Source organism: Neodiprion virginianus, chromosome 4 (assembly GCF_021901495.1).
Source record: "Neodiprion virginianus isolate iyNeoVirg1 chromosome 4, iyNeoVirg1.1, whole genome shotgun sequence".
In the NCBI taxonomy this organism is placed as follows: Eukaryota; Metazoa; Arthropoda; class Insecta; order Hymenoptera; family Diprionidae; genus Neodiprion; species Neodiprion virginianus.
In genome coordinates, this window is record NC_060880.1 from 8,788,416 (window position 1) to 8,806,636 (window position 18,221).

Genomic DNA, 18,221 nt, shown 5'->3' on the forward strand with positions numbered 1-18,221 from the left:
AAACATGTTCATATTTTGAAAAGCCAACTCTTCAGAAAGTTGTTATTAAATTGCACAACAACGATTTTTTCTATCATGGTTCGTTATATTAACGTTACCAACTTCAGCCTTGTCTAAAATTGGGGTTGAGTAAATGACGCTCAATGACATAGTACGTAAGATTGCGTTATTCAGAAGTTTGCAAGTGCCACAGAAAGCCTTAATGTGTAAAATGAAGTATTTCAGTAGTTTTACAGCACTGACTGCAAGTTGGGCACTTTACGCACGCTGCACGCTTTACAGGCAACAAAAATCGAACTTTCCAATCAGGCGTTGTAAGAAATATAATAATGCCTCACATACTCATAATGCCTTTTATGCGTACAAACATGTATTTCTATTTGTTACTGATTATTGACTTTTGATGAGGAAGATGGTATGATACATTATTGAATGAAAATTTGAAGAAAGTCAAAGATGACAGTTCTATATTATTATGTATTTATCTGTTGTAATCACCTCAGGATTAACTATTATTTATAATAGGCATCCATTAATATATGTACTATAAATCAAAAATTAATAAAAATCTAATAATGCTATATCTACAATATTTTTTATTTGTTTAGAAGTTTCTTTCCCATATTTATTAAACAAAGTAAAGTTGCACAAAAATTGTAATAAATACCAAGTATACAGTAAGAAATATACGGATAATATCGAATGAGAAAGACATTAGAGTGGAAAGTTGGAAGATTCAACAAATACTTACAATTAAGGGTTACCGAGATGTTAGGTTTTCATTTTCACGAAAGATGTATTACTTTTGCAAAGTACTTTCAGATAAAGATTTAAGTCTTGATTTAGTAGCTCATCACAGATGAAATAAGTTAATTATAATATTATAAGAGAGTCGAGAATAGAGAAACATATTGAGCCTTCATGATGTGAAAGAAATTGCCTTCACGATTGTACTGCGGAGATTGCTTTGTTTGGATTTGATATGCCATATTATGCAATTAAATGACGCGTGATTCAATCAAATATTAAAGCGATTTTTAATAAATTATGCTATGAATGAAATTAAGTAACTGGATATTTGGATTCATTAGAAACTGGAATGAATTTGTTAGGTATTGCAATACCAGCAGTTGAATAACTCATATATTTTTTTTTTTTGAATCATGTGAGAAATTGTAGAGTTAAACCACCTTCAATTTTAACTATGTGAAACATTATGAGTGTCAAAGAGATTGTGTGTGGATGAAATTTCGTATACAATTCAATTCCAATGATTACTTCGAAACCCTTCGGATTTTTGAAATCATTGAGCAAGATGAAACTTATTTTATAATCGTGATCACGGTTTTATCGATCAAATTTTTTAAAAGTGTAGGTACATTCTCAAATTTTTTATTTTCTTTTCATCATTTTTGATGCAATTTTTACGAGAAAAATAATGGTCTGTACACTCATGAAAACATACAGACACTCGTGATGTTGATAAACAAATTTCGAATATTGGTATCAGATGAACAAAACTAAAATGTGCATTTCACGATTTTTTTTTATAGAAAAAATGAGAAAGCTGTCACGTAATATACATCAAGAGTGTAGAAAATCAAAAGATGGATCCTAGAATTCCCAAGCATCTTGAAAATTTCAGTTCACGAAAGTAGTGTGGAATTCACAATACCTCATTTTGTTCAATCGTAGAATGGTTTGAAAGTTCTTCGAGTAATTACTGAAAACTTTTAATTATTCATACATGAATTGTATCTGAAAATTTGTGTATTGACTGCTTCATTCAACTGAAAATGACGGTGGTCTATCTCTCCAAATTATGTGTATTTAGCAGATATTACAGTGCATTAAAAGCGATTTGTACACAAACGACTCATGTTCAGGCTACACAAACAAATTAACATGAAATATCGAATACACATGGCAGCCCATATGATTGGATACTATTTTGACAGCACAGGTTATCCAAAACTATTTGATAGAACACGATGACGGCCCAGTGCTGAGAAGCAGAGCATCATATCTTAGAATAAGTTTGTTGAAAATAGATTAAAGAATACATGGTACCAATAAATGCTTATCAAACACTGTAAACAAGTAAAGAAGTTTGCACTTTGTTTTTTGGAAGTTACTTGTTGTCATTGCTATGAAAAGTTAGTATGACGTTTATGGACGTGATGATGAAATCTTGAAAATTTCTCATGAATAACCGATAGTTCAAAGACAGCTGAATTTCTCTATCAAATTAAAGTTTCTTTGATAAACTCTATACTGCACAATTTTCAATTCGTTAATGTGCTCTGGTGTTTTAGTACCATATATCGAAGGTAAGTGCTGCGAAAAAAATCTGTAAAACATACTTTGCTCAGTGATTCATTCTTAAAATACAGCGGTACCGTTTTCGTTTTCTTACGAGAATTTACTAACAGTCTCTGATATTCTGCGGTATTGGTATTAGCTGGTGGAGCATTGGTATTCAAGTAGTGAAGGTTCGAATGATCTACTAGAGTCTGTTCTAAGCCACTGGTGCTAATTTCATTAGTAATAGGTATTGGGAGTTGTAGTGACATTTTTTCAATAAATGTTTTGCATTGAATTCAAATCACTGATAGTTTTTTCGGGATGTGACCTCTCATGAATGTATTGGGTAGATACGCGGCTAGTACCGAAAACTTGAAGATGGAAGTTGTTGCGACTCGTTATATTTTTCAAAGTTTAACAAGTTATCGTCGAAGTCGTTAACCAGGTAGTTATGGCTCCGATCTTCCTGTTATGCATCCCATGTTCAATTCTTGTACTGGCTTTTTCGTACGTGCGAACCAAACAAAAAACCGCCAATTTTTACGATTTACGGTATTTTCTTAGTACGTAAAGTGACATATATGGAATATTTCGAATCAAGTGCTTGCTATGATAGGTATGAGGATCAAATAAAACGTGCTGCTTTATAATCACAAACTTCCGACATCCGTTAGTCGCAAATATTATAGATGAGTTATGCGGGTAATCCTGTTCCTAATTTTTTGTAAAAAGTACTAATGGTTGCAGGCCATTCATGAACTGTGTCAAATCAATGTTGCCGGGGATCTCGCCAGGTATAATAGTACTATCAGCATAAGTTTGCAATACCAGCCGCAGAAAATATTCGAGGTGTAAAAAGGTGGTGCATACGATACTTTATGCAATGAAAGTAAGATCCACTATTTTTTCGAGATTGCGTCGTTTAAAGTAATTATTTTTATAATGAACCTAATGCCAGTAGTCAGAGTTAGTAGCCAAACGTGTTGAGTTTTTGGAAATAGAACAATGTAGTTTAGTTCATCCTCATAATTGTATGAAAGTATTGGGGCTTCGGGGTATTTCACTAAATTTAAATTTTTGAACTTCATTATCTTATTCATATGAACATTAGAACGTTTGGCTGCTAATTCTGGCTGCTAGCTTCAGCCTTGTATTATTGTATTAAGAAACTTGTACTGAAAATCCAGATTACGATTAACGGATACCCGAATTTTATAATAACAAAGCAGCAAAGTGTATTTGATACATATATCCTACCGAGTACTTGATTTGAAATATTTTTACACGTCACTTTATGTGTTAACAAAATAACGTAACTCGAAAATATTATTGATTGTTTGTTCAATCAGGCTGAAAAAAAAAACCACCACGAAACCTGAACATGTAACGCACAGGTGGAAGATCGAAGTATTAACTGCTCTGCTACCAACTCCGATATTCGTTTGTTCAGCCTTAAAAGATATAATCAGTTAAGGTCTTAATTGTATCTGTCCCCACTATTTCGATACAAGGACTCATCATGAAACTCGACTGGCATTTGCTGGTATCTCCTCGTCAGTTACTGAGTTTCTCATATACACATGTCTAATGACGGGGAGTGGTGGGAGATCACTGCGTACTCTACAAAGGCAGATAGTACAGCATTACAATGATAGAGTTCTCCAGTAGTGGCGAAAACATCAATAGTACTGTAGTAGTAATTTCTGTAAGGGTTGTCGAACACCACATCATACAGTACAGACTGATCTTAAATATAAAATAATTCTGTTTACTGTGTCAGTTTGCTGTATCGCACAGATAGATGTTAAAATTGGGGTGTATTCAAAATTCATTAGTCCTCGCAGAAAGAAACTCTATGGGAAATATTTGGTATAAAGGCCAGTCAAGACGATTCAGTACACAGGCGCAAACACCCTCAGATACCTATTTTACGTGAATCAAAGACAACTGGCAAGGGCTACCGACTTTACTGTTTCAAAGTTCGCAAACAGCGTATCTTGCAAAAACAGATACGATCACGAGCTTTACCGTCAAACAGAATGAGCTTGTGAATGTTAATATAATCGAGAATAATATCTTAAAATTACAGGACTTGCATCTTATGATCCCACCGATTTTCATGAACAGCCGGTTTGATGTACGAGTCGAGATTAGTAGTCAAGGTTCTCAACTGCGTTTGATTCATGTAACAAATGTGATTGTTGCTGCAGGCGCATTGAGTTACCTCGACCAGCACTCTGCGTAAAATATTTGCTACATGTATTCTGCTATAGTTACTATAATTATTGTCAGTTCCTGCAATATTCGATCAATCTAAAATCCGAAACTTGCATCTTGATGCAAAATTTCTAAATTCATCTAATTTTGTTAAGATCTATTTTGCAAACATTGATAACTTTACTAAAAACACGTAGGTAAAACTTCTGACTTCCCAAGGATTTTTATGCTTTGATATTTCAGCCAGAGTATTGCCCGATGTTAGTGATTGGTAATGAAAACAGTCACGCTCGATTAAAGGTGATTCACTTGGCAGAGTATGCTTCCTGTTTCGATTACATCATCATGTGAATGATTTGCTTTCTCCATTCTTGGCTCTACATATTAGTTAATTTTCTTTTAAACGTCAAATCATGTCTATATAAGCAAATGATACACTTAATGCATGTTGAGAATAAATACACCCACTACCCATCAACCAAGGTTCTCCCCACAATCTTGATCATTTAGTAAGTTACGATTGTAAATTGCAGCCCTGTAACTGTACCTATTTGTAGGTAGTCGATCCGGAACAGGCGGTGGTACTAGTGCTACGTCAGTATTAGCCAAGTTTCCAGTCCCTTCGTCAACCTCACCGATACTGCTTTCAACCAGTGAAGGTTCCACATCCGTAAAGGCCAACCGTGATCTCAGCAAATATGCATAGGTCTTATACCTCTTCAACTGAAAAATAAAAATATGTTATGAGGCCCTTTCCAAAATCTTTTCAAAAAGTGCAGGGTCATCCGAGTTCCACACTTAGTCCATCTGTGTGGATATGAGTGAAAAGGATAAGATGGTTTACCAGGGATGGATATAGGGGCAAACCAACTAGGCCACGGCCAAGAGCGATAAATTTTTCGGTTGGAAATTTCTTTGATTTTTTCATTATTATATAGGGTGAGCCAGAATTATCGATCCAAAGACTAAAATTTATTCCTTGTGAAAATCTGCGACTGAAACGTTTTTTATTTCTCATGGGCAATTCGTCGTTTGTGAATTACAGCCCTTCAGAATTAGCCAATCCAGTAGCATCTGATGGCTCAGATAAATTGCTTAATATAAAAATTAGTAATGGAAAAAAAAGAAATCTGCCTGCTTCAGAAAAGTTAATTGCTTGCCGATGATCTATAAAGCTCAGAAGAGTGCTTGGATGGACTCAAAATTGTTTTGCAATTGGTACAAAAGCAATCTTATAAAGGATTTTAAAGAAAGGTGCAAGGCTAAACATAAAACTGGTCAAGTGTTGCTGCTGCTAAATAACGTGCCTTCTCATCCATCTACTGAGGTCTTAAACAGTCTCGATCCATGCTTTAGGTCAGATTTCTTCCATCGAACGAAACACCTTTAATCCAGCCTATGGACCAGGGTGCGATAGAGAAAATGAAGAGACTGTATGAAAAAGAAGACAGTGTCCTTCAATTGGTGAAAACAATAAATTTGAAACACTGTTGCTGATGTGTCGGCAATGCTAACAGAAAGAAACCAGAAGAATGCTTAGAACAAACTATGGCCACCTCTGCAGAAATGCAGGACGAGATTCAAGTTGATATTTCTAATTTCGAGTAATGTCGCATAAAAGTATTCGTTAAATTCTTCAACGTTATCGCTGGATTCACGGAATGTGACAACAATAACGTCAACGATCCTTGCCTACGAAATTTTAACTCACGATGAAATCGTATCTTTAGTTTTCCACGACGAAGAAAGAGATTCTGATAAAAACAGCAGTGATGAAATTGTGGAAGCATCAATGCCGCCCTCTCATGGTCAGGCCTTCGAAGTTCTCGAAACAGCAATGGAGTGGTACGAAACGCAGCTTAAATTTTGTTCAATGCAACTTCTTCTGATGAAACGATTGCGGGATTTAGCAGTAAAGAAACGAACTTTCGTTGGAAAACAGTAGTACAATCGTGGATTTTTTTCCAAAGAAATAATTCAAATACGTGTACCACTTGTAAAATTTTAATGTTAGTACAGATACTTGTTTTTCGATACGTATATTTTATGTATTATATTCTATTACGAACATGTATGTGTTACTTTCGAGTCAACTAAAATGGACTATCTACTAAGAAGATATTAATTTTCATCTGTTTCAAATACACATAATTATTCTATTACATTAAACGAATCAGCGATTTTTTCACACGGTTTAGTTATCCGAATTTTCGATTATCTGAATGCTGCCCAGCCCCAATTTGTTCGGATAATCGACGCTCTACTGTATATAATTTTTGAAGTTAATGGAACGGTTATTATAAGGCACTATTCCACAGGTGTAGACTTCGGAATGTACTCGATTGAAAAACATCACTGACGTGTAAGTGAAAGTAAGAAATGTCAGGTAGACATGAGAAGTGAAATTCTTTCTTATAAATTCTCCAAACTCTTTTTCATTCATTCGTAATAAATAATTTTTTATCCTTGGATTATTTTGAGAAATGTTTATGATTTCATCACCAAAACTCAATCTCAGAACGGACCACCTTCTCTAAAGTCTCCACCTTTTACTATTATAAAAGATTTTTCGTGAGATTCTCAGCTAATTTTATGACAATGTTGCAAAATGGAAATGGCTATAACTCGTGAACCAATCTTTGGTGCATCTCTACTAAGGTCTTGAAAATATTTTATTTTAATACAGATCTTTGTATGAAAATGAAAATCGAGAACAGGATTTTTGCTGCAGCTAATAATTATATTCTTTCATTACGAAAACATCGATACTCCTCATATCGGACAAAAAACGGAAATAATTATTTTATCAGAAATCGTTGACATCTTGACAGATTACCTACATATTACAAATTTTTTTATGTAACATCTTGATTGCAAACTAGAATCACCTGAAAAATTGTGGACCAGGATCTTTTATGCGACAAGATTGATTTGAAAATTGAAAGGGGTAAGAGCCGAGAATCAGTCGAAATTTTGGGAAATATCTCAAATTCTATCTGTAGAAGGTGTGAACAATACCCTTTGTAGCATTTATAAGACAAATTAGAAGGTACCGTTATAATGGTGTAAAGTAGGATTTATTGTAAAATCTAACGCCTGTGTAACGAACATCGTTTTTTGCATGGGTATATGTAAGAGTATGCACAGTATGTGTAAATTAAAAAACGTTCAAACAGTGAGCATATTCATTTTACGCATAGTAAACGTAGAAGTATTACTTTTTCCACCAAAAACACGCACGAAATCGTGTACTTTGCGCATACATGTCCAAATATACTATTTCAATAGGGCTGTCACTTGTGGTTGAGATTTGCAGTTGATGAATCATGATGAACTTACCTCGTAATGTAAATATACATCTTTTTCTTTGTAGTTTTGTACAGTTAAAGCCTTTGAATTTCGTTCTGGCGGATGTCTTCTGTGTTCATCGAGCTCTGCTTCCAGTCGACTGACAATTTCTTCGTGGTCTCGCAACTGTTCTCTCTAGAAATAAATACAATTTATTACTTTCAATGCCATCATTCGTTTGAGTAGATTGGTTGCCTCTGTTGCTGCAGGAAATCAAGACCTGCGGCTGCTTTCAGGCATCGTCAGCACTTCGCACTAGTTGCGTAACACCATCTTAACCATCAAATTCATATTTTTGTCAACGTCTTTGAACCGTACTCGCAAAATGCTTAGATGAGGGGATGAAAGTTTATCTTATTGTGAATCTTTTTAGAATGTTATTTTCAGTATTTACAATTTTCTGCTTAGTTCTAACCACCGTTATTATTGATTTCATCTCACAAATATGATTTTTTCAATATAAAGAGGCTTATTATAAGTAATAAGGTCAGTTCTTATATCGTGGCTGTAAAAACAATGGCAATTAAAGAATATGTCTTCATACACATGATCGAGCGAGGAATGAATTTGATTTTTGGTATGATACTAATTTTTTGAGGACGGAATGAATATTAATGTCAGCAATTTTAAGATTACTTACAGGAGACAGTTTTGTGTGACTGCATGGAAGCAGAGGCCTTTGAAATTTACGCTGAGATCCAACAGCTCCTGCGAGTGGTTGACAAGAAAAACTGGCGCATACAAAGTTGATCGTGTCGATCCAAGACTGCAGTTCTTTAGAATCACTGTAAGATTTGGAGTTTTTGAAATACTGTGATTACAACTGTGAATAATTGTTATTATTTGATGATATTCTAAATTATAATTACATCAGAGTATTAAGAGTATTTATATACTCGAAGAAAAGAATACTAGTATGTTAATTGAAACAGCTTCAACATGAAAGTGTTGTAGATGTAGAGTGTGCTTGTAATAATATAGAATAAAATCACATTTTTCTACACGTTCTGAACATGAACATAACATGTTAAATGCCATAGATATGGAATTACTGAATACAAATCTGGCTTCAGAAAAGTTCATTGTGTTGTATTTCAAATGGACATTCAAACGAATGCACATTTTCGTTTTTAAGTAAAAATTAAAGTAAAATGCTTTAGTGAACTTTGGTGCTTATCCTCTGATTTGACAAGGTGCTGATATTTCAGATTTTACAACTTCTCTATTCACTTTATACACAAGTTATACCTTACATAATGATAGATTACAGTTTTTTAATGAAGATAAGTAGAAGACCATACAGGTCTGTGTCTCAATAACGGATATTCGAATTACTAAATGCCATAAATTTTTTATGATATTAAAAAAACAAAAAAAACAAAACTAGAACTAAAGTAAAACCAGGTGGAAAAGGTGAGATCATGATTTTGTGCGCCTTAAGTGATAAAGTGTATAATCCAATCTTGTTTAAAGCCACGCATCCAAAAATAACCAGATTCTTACTCGACTACTCAAAATATATGAAAATCTAAAGGTTTTATATTAGTTGCAACAAATCTAAGTGTTGAATGTTTTTTTTTCATGAAATGAGGTAATTCATTACTTAAAAAAATAATTTATTACCTAGTTTGAAAGAGGTACTCAGCTTGATCAGCAGTTTGCAGTCTAAAGACATGCTGCTTTTTTGTATAGTCAGCGGCTTTTGTTGCTAGTGCGTGATGAATTCTTATAGCATTATGTAAGCTATCGCTGCGAAAACTATGCTCGTCTTTATGTAGGTATAAGACCAGTTCTCTTAATGTACAGTAGTACATTTTCCAACCTCGCTTCCCAAATGGTGCTGCACATAAAATTTGGTTGTAATTTCTTTGACGATTTGTACAGTAGTATTCATAACATATACATTCGTAGCTACGTACTTTTCTTTCCATTTGCATCATAACAACACTTTCTCATTACATAGCCTTTCTTGAATTCTGTAGCACCAGTTACGTTTGGGACATCTAAAAAAGGGTTACCAGTTCCGGATAATGCTGGTCCATCTCCCTGTTGCATGACTTGGGATGCAGCATCGTCTCCTTCATCGTCTCTGAATGAACACACAATTGTATGGTCAGCGCTATGCAAATATAGTGGAAAAATAAACATTTTGTTGTTGGGCAGTTTAATTATGTAATATATAAGTATGTACCTAGATTGAAATATGATTATAAATCGAAACGACATTCAATATTGAATTGAGGCGTTAATAACAGTTTACTTACAGTGCCCATTCCAGAGGAAATGACTTTATAGCATTGTAAAGTTGTTTGAGCACCTCTCTAGGGAAGTTGTCTCCGTCATTTAGCTCGGATAAATTTTCAATAAATTCCGAACATGACATCTTACGACCAATATTTTGACCATGCAGGTCAGTATTGAGCAACATTATAGCACAAGTCAATGTATGTACAGCATCTACAAAGAGAATCGTCCGTTTCAACAAATTGTATTTAAGATATGACATACAGTAGGTAGTCGATCTAAAATCGATTCATGCAATTTTTTAAATAGATGTACCTTTTTTTTGTAGATATAGATATTTCATAATAAGAAAAATGTTGAGGGTTGGAACAGTAGTTTTTTCAAATGCTTGCAAAACAGTGTTCAGGAACAGATACACGTACCTTGAGAATTAAATGTACCCGGATTACAGTCGAGAAACCTTTTTGAGAAATGTACAAGGACTCGTTCTCTCTCTTGGGTTTCACCAGTCAACGAAAATTGGGCAAGGAACTTTCTGAGAGCCACGTCCAGCGTGTCTTGCTCAAAATTAAAATACCTCAAATATTCCTCAGCCACAGCTCGACTAAAGTCATTACTGGAAATAACCGATAAAGTGAATTAAAATTAATTTATTAAAATTCTTAAAATTACAGCACGTTTTCGCTTCAACAAAAAAATTATACGACTTTCGCAAATTCGAAGTAGAGACATTATACAGATAACTTAACATTTGAGGATCTTGTTGAAGTCAATGTTCAAGACAAATGTCTAGTTGTTAAGTAATATAAATTGAGGAGAAGTCATTTTGTTATTTCTTGTGTGAAGCAAAACAGGTGATAATTTATTAAAGAGATTTGTATACTTTTTACTAAGGTGTCTGGAGACGTCAGACTTTTTGAATCCATCAAGTGAATACAATCGTTTTGCTAGTCTTATTGCTGATGGGAGATCAACAGCTTTCGGACTATAATGGAAGCTATGCAAACTTTCAATGTCACTTTCTTCATCCGCAGACTGTGGTGGTGATGAGCCTTTGACAATGTGCTGTTGCTCCTCGTAATCGCCCACGGTTGGTACCTCTTTCTCATCCTCGCTCTCTTTCAGTTCCTGAATTATAGTAATGCAACAATTCAATACCGGCATGCGTTTTTAGCATGTATTTTAACAGTGAATTACATACTTGTATACATAAAATTTTATATAATATAATTTTTCGGCTACAGTAAAAAAGAAAAAAAAACACACCATTATGCAACTTTGGAATGACTTTAGAGGACTTAAATTTGCAGAATATGAGTAGGTTTCGCTTTATGACAATGCACTAAAGTTCGAACAACCCTGCAGTGGAGAAATAACAACTTCACGCAAAAATGTATCGCTACATTCACCCTAGAACGCATGTACGGGGTAGTTAATGATCCCAGCAGTCATTCAAACTGCGCTCTCGACTGAAAAATTTACATTATCGGCTGGGGACTGGGACCATCATTCAGTTTCACTATCTGGTAGTGAGGTTAGGCTGGCAGTAGCATCACCTGTTCACTGGTCATTGTGCAAAATAATTTATTTGCCGTTGGTGTTTCGTAGAAATAAGTGAATTTGACTTTTGTACTCAAATCAAAATATTTTACTTGTTACTATGTAATTTAAGCGTCAATAGTCTAATGTATTATATCGAAAGCCATGTATTTCACATACCGAAGCAATTTTCTCTATGAACTCGGATGCTTTGTAATAAATGTACGCCACTTTATTGTTTTTACATCAACTTGGTGGCTTTGTATAAATTGTATGCTATTTTTTTGCGCAGAAAGTGGCTCGAAGACACTACTTAGCCATCTACAAGGAGCACCGAACGGCGCATTGTTGCCTTTTCGCTACAGCAGTTGAATGAGTTATACGACTTCTTCCGTGATTTATTGTTACTAATAATATACTATTTTCCAAATAAAAGAACTTAAAAATAGACGAAAACCCTTTACAACCACTTTTTTTGCTTTATTGACTTTTTTCGTATTCCGTATTTTTTTCATTTTCATATCCCAAAATATATATGTTTTTTCCACAGGACATAAGAATAGTAATTTTTCCTAGATAGTCTGATGTATCCTCTTCAAAATCGCGTTAGAAATTTAGAAATCGGTTCATTACAAAAAAAGATATGAAATTTTGTTCGAAAAATGACGTTCTTGCCGTTTTTCTGCACTTTTTGGTATTGAATTTTTCACCAACTAAACTTCAACAAAATAGAATTTACTATTCAACATCCATTTTCTTATTAAAAAACGAAAATATTTATGTACTTACAAGTCCCATTAATGCTTTCAGAACGATTTTACAAACGAGAAAAGCATGGGGTTCTTAACAATGCGTTAGAAGGTAGAAAAAAAGATACACGCGTTCTATGGTTAATGTTAAAAATTTTGCGCACATTATTCATTGTACTTACATGTAACTAACAAATACAAAAGATTGACTTGCATGAGAGGACAAGTCGTAAATCCTTCGACTATTCTGGTTATTTATAAAAATGAAAATCTTGGATTTCTTTTCAATTATTGTCCGTTTGTGTGAAAAATTTCGGTATAAGTAGATCCTGATCCTTATAATGGTGTATAGGTAACCGTGTCGAAAATAAATATGGTTTCATGTACTACAATGACATCAATCCAAGTACACATGAATGGGATTCCAGTATTCAATTTTCATCGCCGGATCAAAACGGTTTAGGAATCATTTTATGTAAAAAAATTTTTCTCAAGTTTAGAGCTTAGGTTCAAGAGTTCCTACATGGTGCTGCTCCCATCTTATGAATTTGTTGATTGAGGCTTCAACTCTACCAAGGTTATTCTAAAGTTGCAAAACAGTAATTTTTATTCAACTTTTCGTCATAACTTCAATCTCAATCGCCCATTGGGTGATATTGAATGAGCTGATAGTAAAAAAGTGAGAGACGCGTGGAAATGTGAGTGTGGATATTGGAATACCTGATAACCGACAAACTCCGGTGTGACATTTCCAGAGCTGACCGTTGACTGAAACCGTTGGGTATTCTGCGAAGGAGGTATGAGCTCTGACGCATTCGATGTCGCAGTATTCCCTCGTCGGCGGGATTGGCGAAGGCTGTTGTTTCTACTACCAGTGATTTCTTTATCGGGTCCCTTAACTTGAATAACTATCCTATGCTCAGTACTGTCTTGGTTAGTTCCATAACCGGGGTTTTGGAGTCTCCTCTGAGGAGGTTCACTCGCTAATATTGTGGAATCACTGTCACTAGGGTCACTAACCATCATAATATCACGCGCACTAAGTATGTCCATTGTTTCTTCGTCATTATAATCGGGGCTGGACATGTTGCTAATGGCCTCAGACTGACTGAGGTCACCATTTGTCGGATGAAAGTATCCACCTGCTCCTGAGATGCTCCCGACTCCACTACCCGTGGGTGTCCCATCGCCCACTGGGCCGGAAGATGCGCCAGTGGTAGCCGTTGGTAGAGGAAACCTGCGGGAGCCAGAATTCGAGGACATAACGGAAGAAGATACAGAGGTTGGAGAGGCGGGGGACAAGGAACGCTGAGGACTGGTTCCTTCAGTCGAGGAACGAGAGCTACTCGAAGACTGTGAAGAGCTACCATTTTGGCAGCAGGAAGTCCGCTCAGAGGCGGAAGGTGAACTAACAGGTGCGTTGTAAGTCCAGACGATTCGTTCGCTCGATATCCCTTGACCACTGTCAGGTCGGGTGTCTAGGAGCGTGTTAAGACTTGACGTAACATCGTCGTCAATGTCAATGTCCACGGCGCTCATTGACGGATCCTTCTGGAATTGCAGGTGATCCTCGGACCTGGATGTCCGCACGAAGCTGCTAGAGTAGCCGAAGTTCGAGTTGGATTTGCTATCGCTACCGGCACCTTGTCCGCACTCGCGCCTGATGTTAATACCGACGGGCGAGGTGCTGGCAGAATTTGAGCCAGCCCCACCCCTGTGCATTCGGTGGCTCAGCATTTCGTTGGGACTCGTAGGTACCGAGTTATGATGTTGGTGATTATGGTGATTGTGATGATGGTGTATGTGGTGATTGTTGTACCTCAAAGAATCCACTTTTTTCTGATATTTCGGAAGGAGTCCGGTACTTTGCTGCGTCCTCGATAGGTTCAACATCAAATCGCCAGTCATCATGTAGGCCTCAAACCTGGGATCCAACACAAAAAATTATCATTATATACAAGTTCATTCGGTTATCAAATATGCGCCCTTAAGACATATTAAAAAGGTAAATACAAACAGCATTATATGATACATATGAGGTATTCCGCGCCAACGCGGTGGCATTTGATCCTGGCCCTCTACGATCTGTTTCATTATTTTTTATCTTATTCAACCTATAAGAAAAAAAAACGCGCCTCAAATTTTTTCAAGATATTTCGGAAGAACCAGTTTCTCAAAAAAAAAAATTAGTAAACCCGCTGTTAAAAAAAAAAAAAAAAAAAAAAAACACCATAAATATGTTACGGGACGGATGATTGTGATCACGATTAGAGGCTCTCAATGACCGCATCTGCACCCAACCGTGATGTTATTATGGCCTATTTTGGGTTTGTAACCCATTGACCACGAGCACGTAAAAAAGTTAAGGGAAAATAAGAGGAATATAGAGAAGTTGAACGATTGTTTAAATAATTGATATCTTGTAAATGATATGGAGAGTCAAGTGAGAAGATGTGGAGGCGAAATTGTTCGTAGGAGGAAAAAGGGCTGAGAGGTGAAATTAGGTATTGGCCGAATGAAAGATGACTTGAGAGTGCGTTTATGGGAGGATGGATATGAAAACCCTGCACACACCTGCTTTTTTGTCATCTTTACGAGTACAAAACGCAAAACTCTATCTTGCCTGGAAGTTTTCTTTGCAATATTGTTGGTCAGAACATACTGCCTTGCTTTACATATATATATAAAAACGAGTTTTTTCACGTTTATTTTTTATGAAATTTCAATGACTTAGGCACCCAAGAGTATAAAAAGTGTTTATGTGCACATGAAAGGTGCAAAAATATATTTGGCATATGAAAAAAACCGTACGCCCAACTGTCCCTCAAAGGGTTGAGCTTGTGAGAAAAAATTTACCGACATCAATAATAAATTACAGGAAATGCTTATTAACTTACGGATAAATTATAATTTGTCGTAGTAATCGATATTTTTTGAAATTGCCTGTTATATTATTGAGTAATATTGACCTGGGGGGATTTTTCTGGCGGTTGAATTTATCAGCGGATAGTGGCTCCCACTGGGCACGTTCCTCCTCTTTGAAGCTATCAACCTGTGGAAGAAGAGCTTCGAGCTCCGAGGAACACGAGGCATCACTGTATGACCCGTTTGTGCGAGTTGCATAATATGGGCCGGTATGCGCCTGCGGCTGGCTCACTGCTAGTTCCGGTGTTCCTGGTTTAAGGTGGTCCTTGCCTTCGTGGTTGCTGGAAGACTTTTCCTGAGAATTTGTGTCAGAGGTGGTCCGGGATGCGTCGAACTCCTCGCAGGCTGGATGCCCGGGTGAGAGAAGCCGGCGAACTCGGGCTTTTATGGCAGGATCTACCGGGAAGGAATACGAAATTTTTTTAAGCAATGCCAATTATAATTGAGTCAATACCGGTTATTCCCAGTTTAATAATTCTCTTTTGTAACGGATCAAGGTACCTCTTGAGCCGATAATGGAATATCGAATATATTATATATTATATTTGGTCACGTGACATCCCCTCTCCACCCTCGCGTTTACCTGCGCCATATACGGATAAACAATGTACGCGCGGAATAATTATTTAAACCTAATTAGTCTCATTTTGTTGTGACTCTTAACGTTCATTATATTGCATTTCGTTACTGTTATAATGAGCGCACTGTTTTGTACCCTGCCGCTCCGCACAATTCTGTGACGTAACATTATATCAATGTTGATGACACAGGATGATAAAATTTCTAACGATACTCAGCTGAGTAACTAATCATCGGATTCAATAGACACTATTTCGGAAACCAATTAAGCTATCCGATTCATTGGTCAACCACCTCTTCTATTTTTCGAAGGCTGAAAAAGCGTGTCTTAAGATTCTGACTCGCCGGATCTTTGAGTATTATCTAATATACCTGTCACAAGTAAATTTGAATTCCATTATTTCATCATCAGAGGTTGTAAGCTACATTAATTATACTGATTCATACAACTGTCAGAATTTTATTGTGTTATTTGCACATTCTAGTTGGACAATTTAACGTATGTTACTATGTTGTTACACTAGGGGCCATACTTAAATTACGTAACAAACGTAAGGGAGGGGGGGGGTCAGACTCGATTGTTACACTTTGTTACGATACGGGGGAGGGGGTCTTTTGATGCTTGTACGTAATTTTTTGAATTGAATGTAAAATTTTTTGATAATTAATAAAAAAATTCAAACTGAATTCCCGCGCCAGATTCTGTTATAGCCAAACCTTTAACATTTTGAAACTAGCGCGCTGCGGTAGCTCTTGGCATTAGATCACTCAACTTACAGCAATTAAAACACTTAATAATTAATTAATAATTAATAAATAAAAGAATAATGAAAAATACAAATGATTTTAATAAAATTTTATGCTATTTCGTTATTTGATTCCGAAAAATTACGTACAATTTGGGGGGGGGGGGGGGGGGGGTTGACATTTTGTTATGATCTGATACACAGGGGGGGTAGGGGTTGAAAAGTTCTTCAAATTCCGTTACGTAATTTAAGTACGGCCCCCTAGTAATATTTATTTGGCTGAATATACCCGTAGATCGGTTTGATGTGATGAAATAACCGACACAACGGCATTACTTATTGAAGTACATTTACATTTACAGTAGCATTTAAAATGCAGTACTAGAAATTTTGTATAGTGATGAGAAATTTATAAATCTCATCTTTTTCCTAAGAAGTTTTAGCTTTAATAAATCTGATAACAAATTATATTGTTTTTAACAATCAACTGAATTTAACTAATAAATAACATATCTTAAATTGTTGGTCAAATATATTACGGTGCATTAATGCCTGCTTATCTTGTGGTGTAGGTAGAGTAAAATCTTGGACGAAGACAGAGTAAAGGTAGCGACAAGAGCTTCCAATCAATTTTCATACGTATGAAGTTTGAATGTTGAATAGCCATGAGATGTAAAGGACTTGAGCAAATCTTGACAGCGGAGACAGAACACTTATATAGCCTTTAAACGGCCTTCAAGGATCAAAACGATTTGATTGCAAAATTTCGTTGTGACGAGACTGAAATTAGTAACGTTAACGTAGCGAAACGTTAGGAAAAAATCGTTATTGCGTAATTTTAAAATGACTTTCAAGGAGTCGGTTTTTTAAAATAAGAGTATGTCTTTTTTTATCATGGTTTACTAAATATACATCGTTACAGTAACGTTACTAACTGCATCCTCATCCGTTGGGTCCTCATTTTCGAATATTTCTAAAGTCGATAATCCGGCACTGGCTTGAGTTTTATAAAAGTTACATTTTCCGTAAGTCTCTGCCTATTTTTTGCATTAAATTATACAACATGAAAAAATATCCTGAAAATTGGGCTGTTTTTTACAATAAATTATCCAATATAAGAAATATCCTGAACAAACCCTTCGAAAGAATTTATAATTTATCGAATACGTTATGTCAATTTTTTTTAAATATACATAACATTTTCTATAATTTGACTATTGTTTCGATGAAAATAAAAGTAATTGACGATTTTAGTTTCGTTGAAAACTGGCGGCAGACTGTTGGGTAAAGTAGTGTTTGTTAAATTCCATTTTATGGAATATTTGTTGATGTTTCGCGTCTTCACTGTACTTTGTAAATCATAATAAGATGATCACCCCAAAAAACCGTTAAGATTAAAATTTACATTTGTTTAATACGTTAAGAGCATAATTTGAAAGAAAATATTGTTATTGTTACGTTAGAAAATAGCCGATCTTAAAATCTGTCACCCACAACATTTGACGTCGGTAGGCATCTTGGCTCCGCTACCCTGGGTTCCACAATTTGAAATTTGGATTTATTGTTAGGA

The 18,221-nt window shown here is 35.6% G+C and overlaps 1 protein-coding gene across 9 annotated transcripts in view; it reads right to left on the minus strand.

Moving 5' to 3' along the window:
- The window catches only part of LOC124303184 (PH and SEC7 domain-containing protein), a 76,131-nt gene that overhangs the window by 13,207 nt on the left and 44,703 nt on the right, over window positions 1-18,221 (minus strand). For 7 of the 9 annotated variants that reach the window (XM_046760088.1, XM_046760092.1, XM_046760091.1 and 4 more), the window contains 10 exons: window positions 15,371-15,722; window positions 13,122-14,325; window positions 10,997-11,241; window positions 10,536-10,729; window positions 10,134-10,326; window positions 9,789-9,958; window positions 9,493-9,709; window positions 8,510-8,654; window positions 7,861-8,004; window positions 5,069-5,244 (listed from right to left, as the gene is read on the minus strand). In XM_046760088.1, coding sequence (XP_046616044.1) covers window positions 5,069-5,244; window positions 7,861-8,004; window positions 8,510-8,654; window positions 9,493-9,709; window positions 9,789-9,958; window positions 10,134-10,326; window positions 10,536-10,729; window positions 10,997-11,241; window positions 13,122-14,325; window positions 15,371-15,722 — 3,040 coding nt within the window. Of the gene's footprint in view, window positions 1-4,904; window positions 5,245-7,860; window positions 8,005-8,509; window positions 8,655-9,492; window positions 9,710-9,788; window positions 9,959-10,133; window positions 10,327-10,535; window positions 10,730-10,996; window positions 11,242-13,121; window positions 14,326-15,370; window positions 15,723-18,221 lie in introns of those variants that run through there. The other 2 variants (XM_046760090.1, XM_046760089.1) reach the window with 1 other exon arrangement.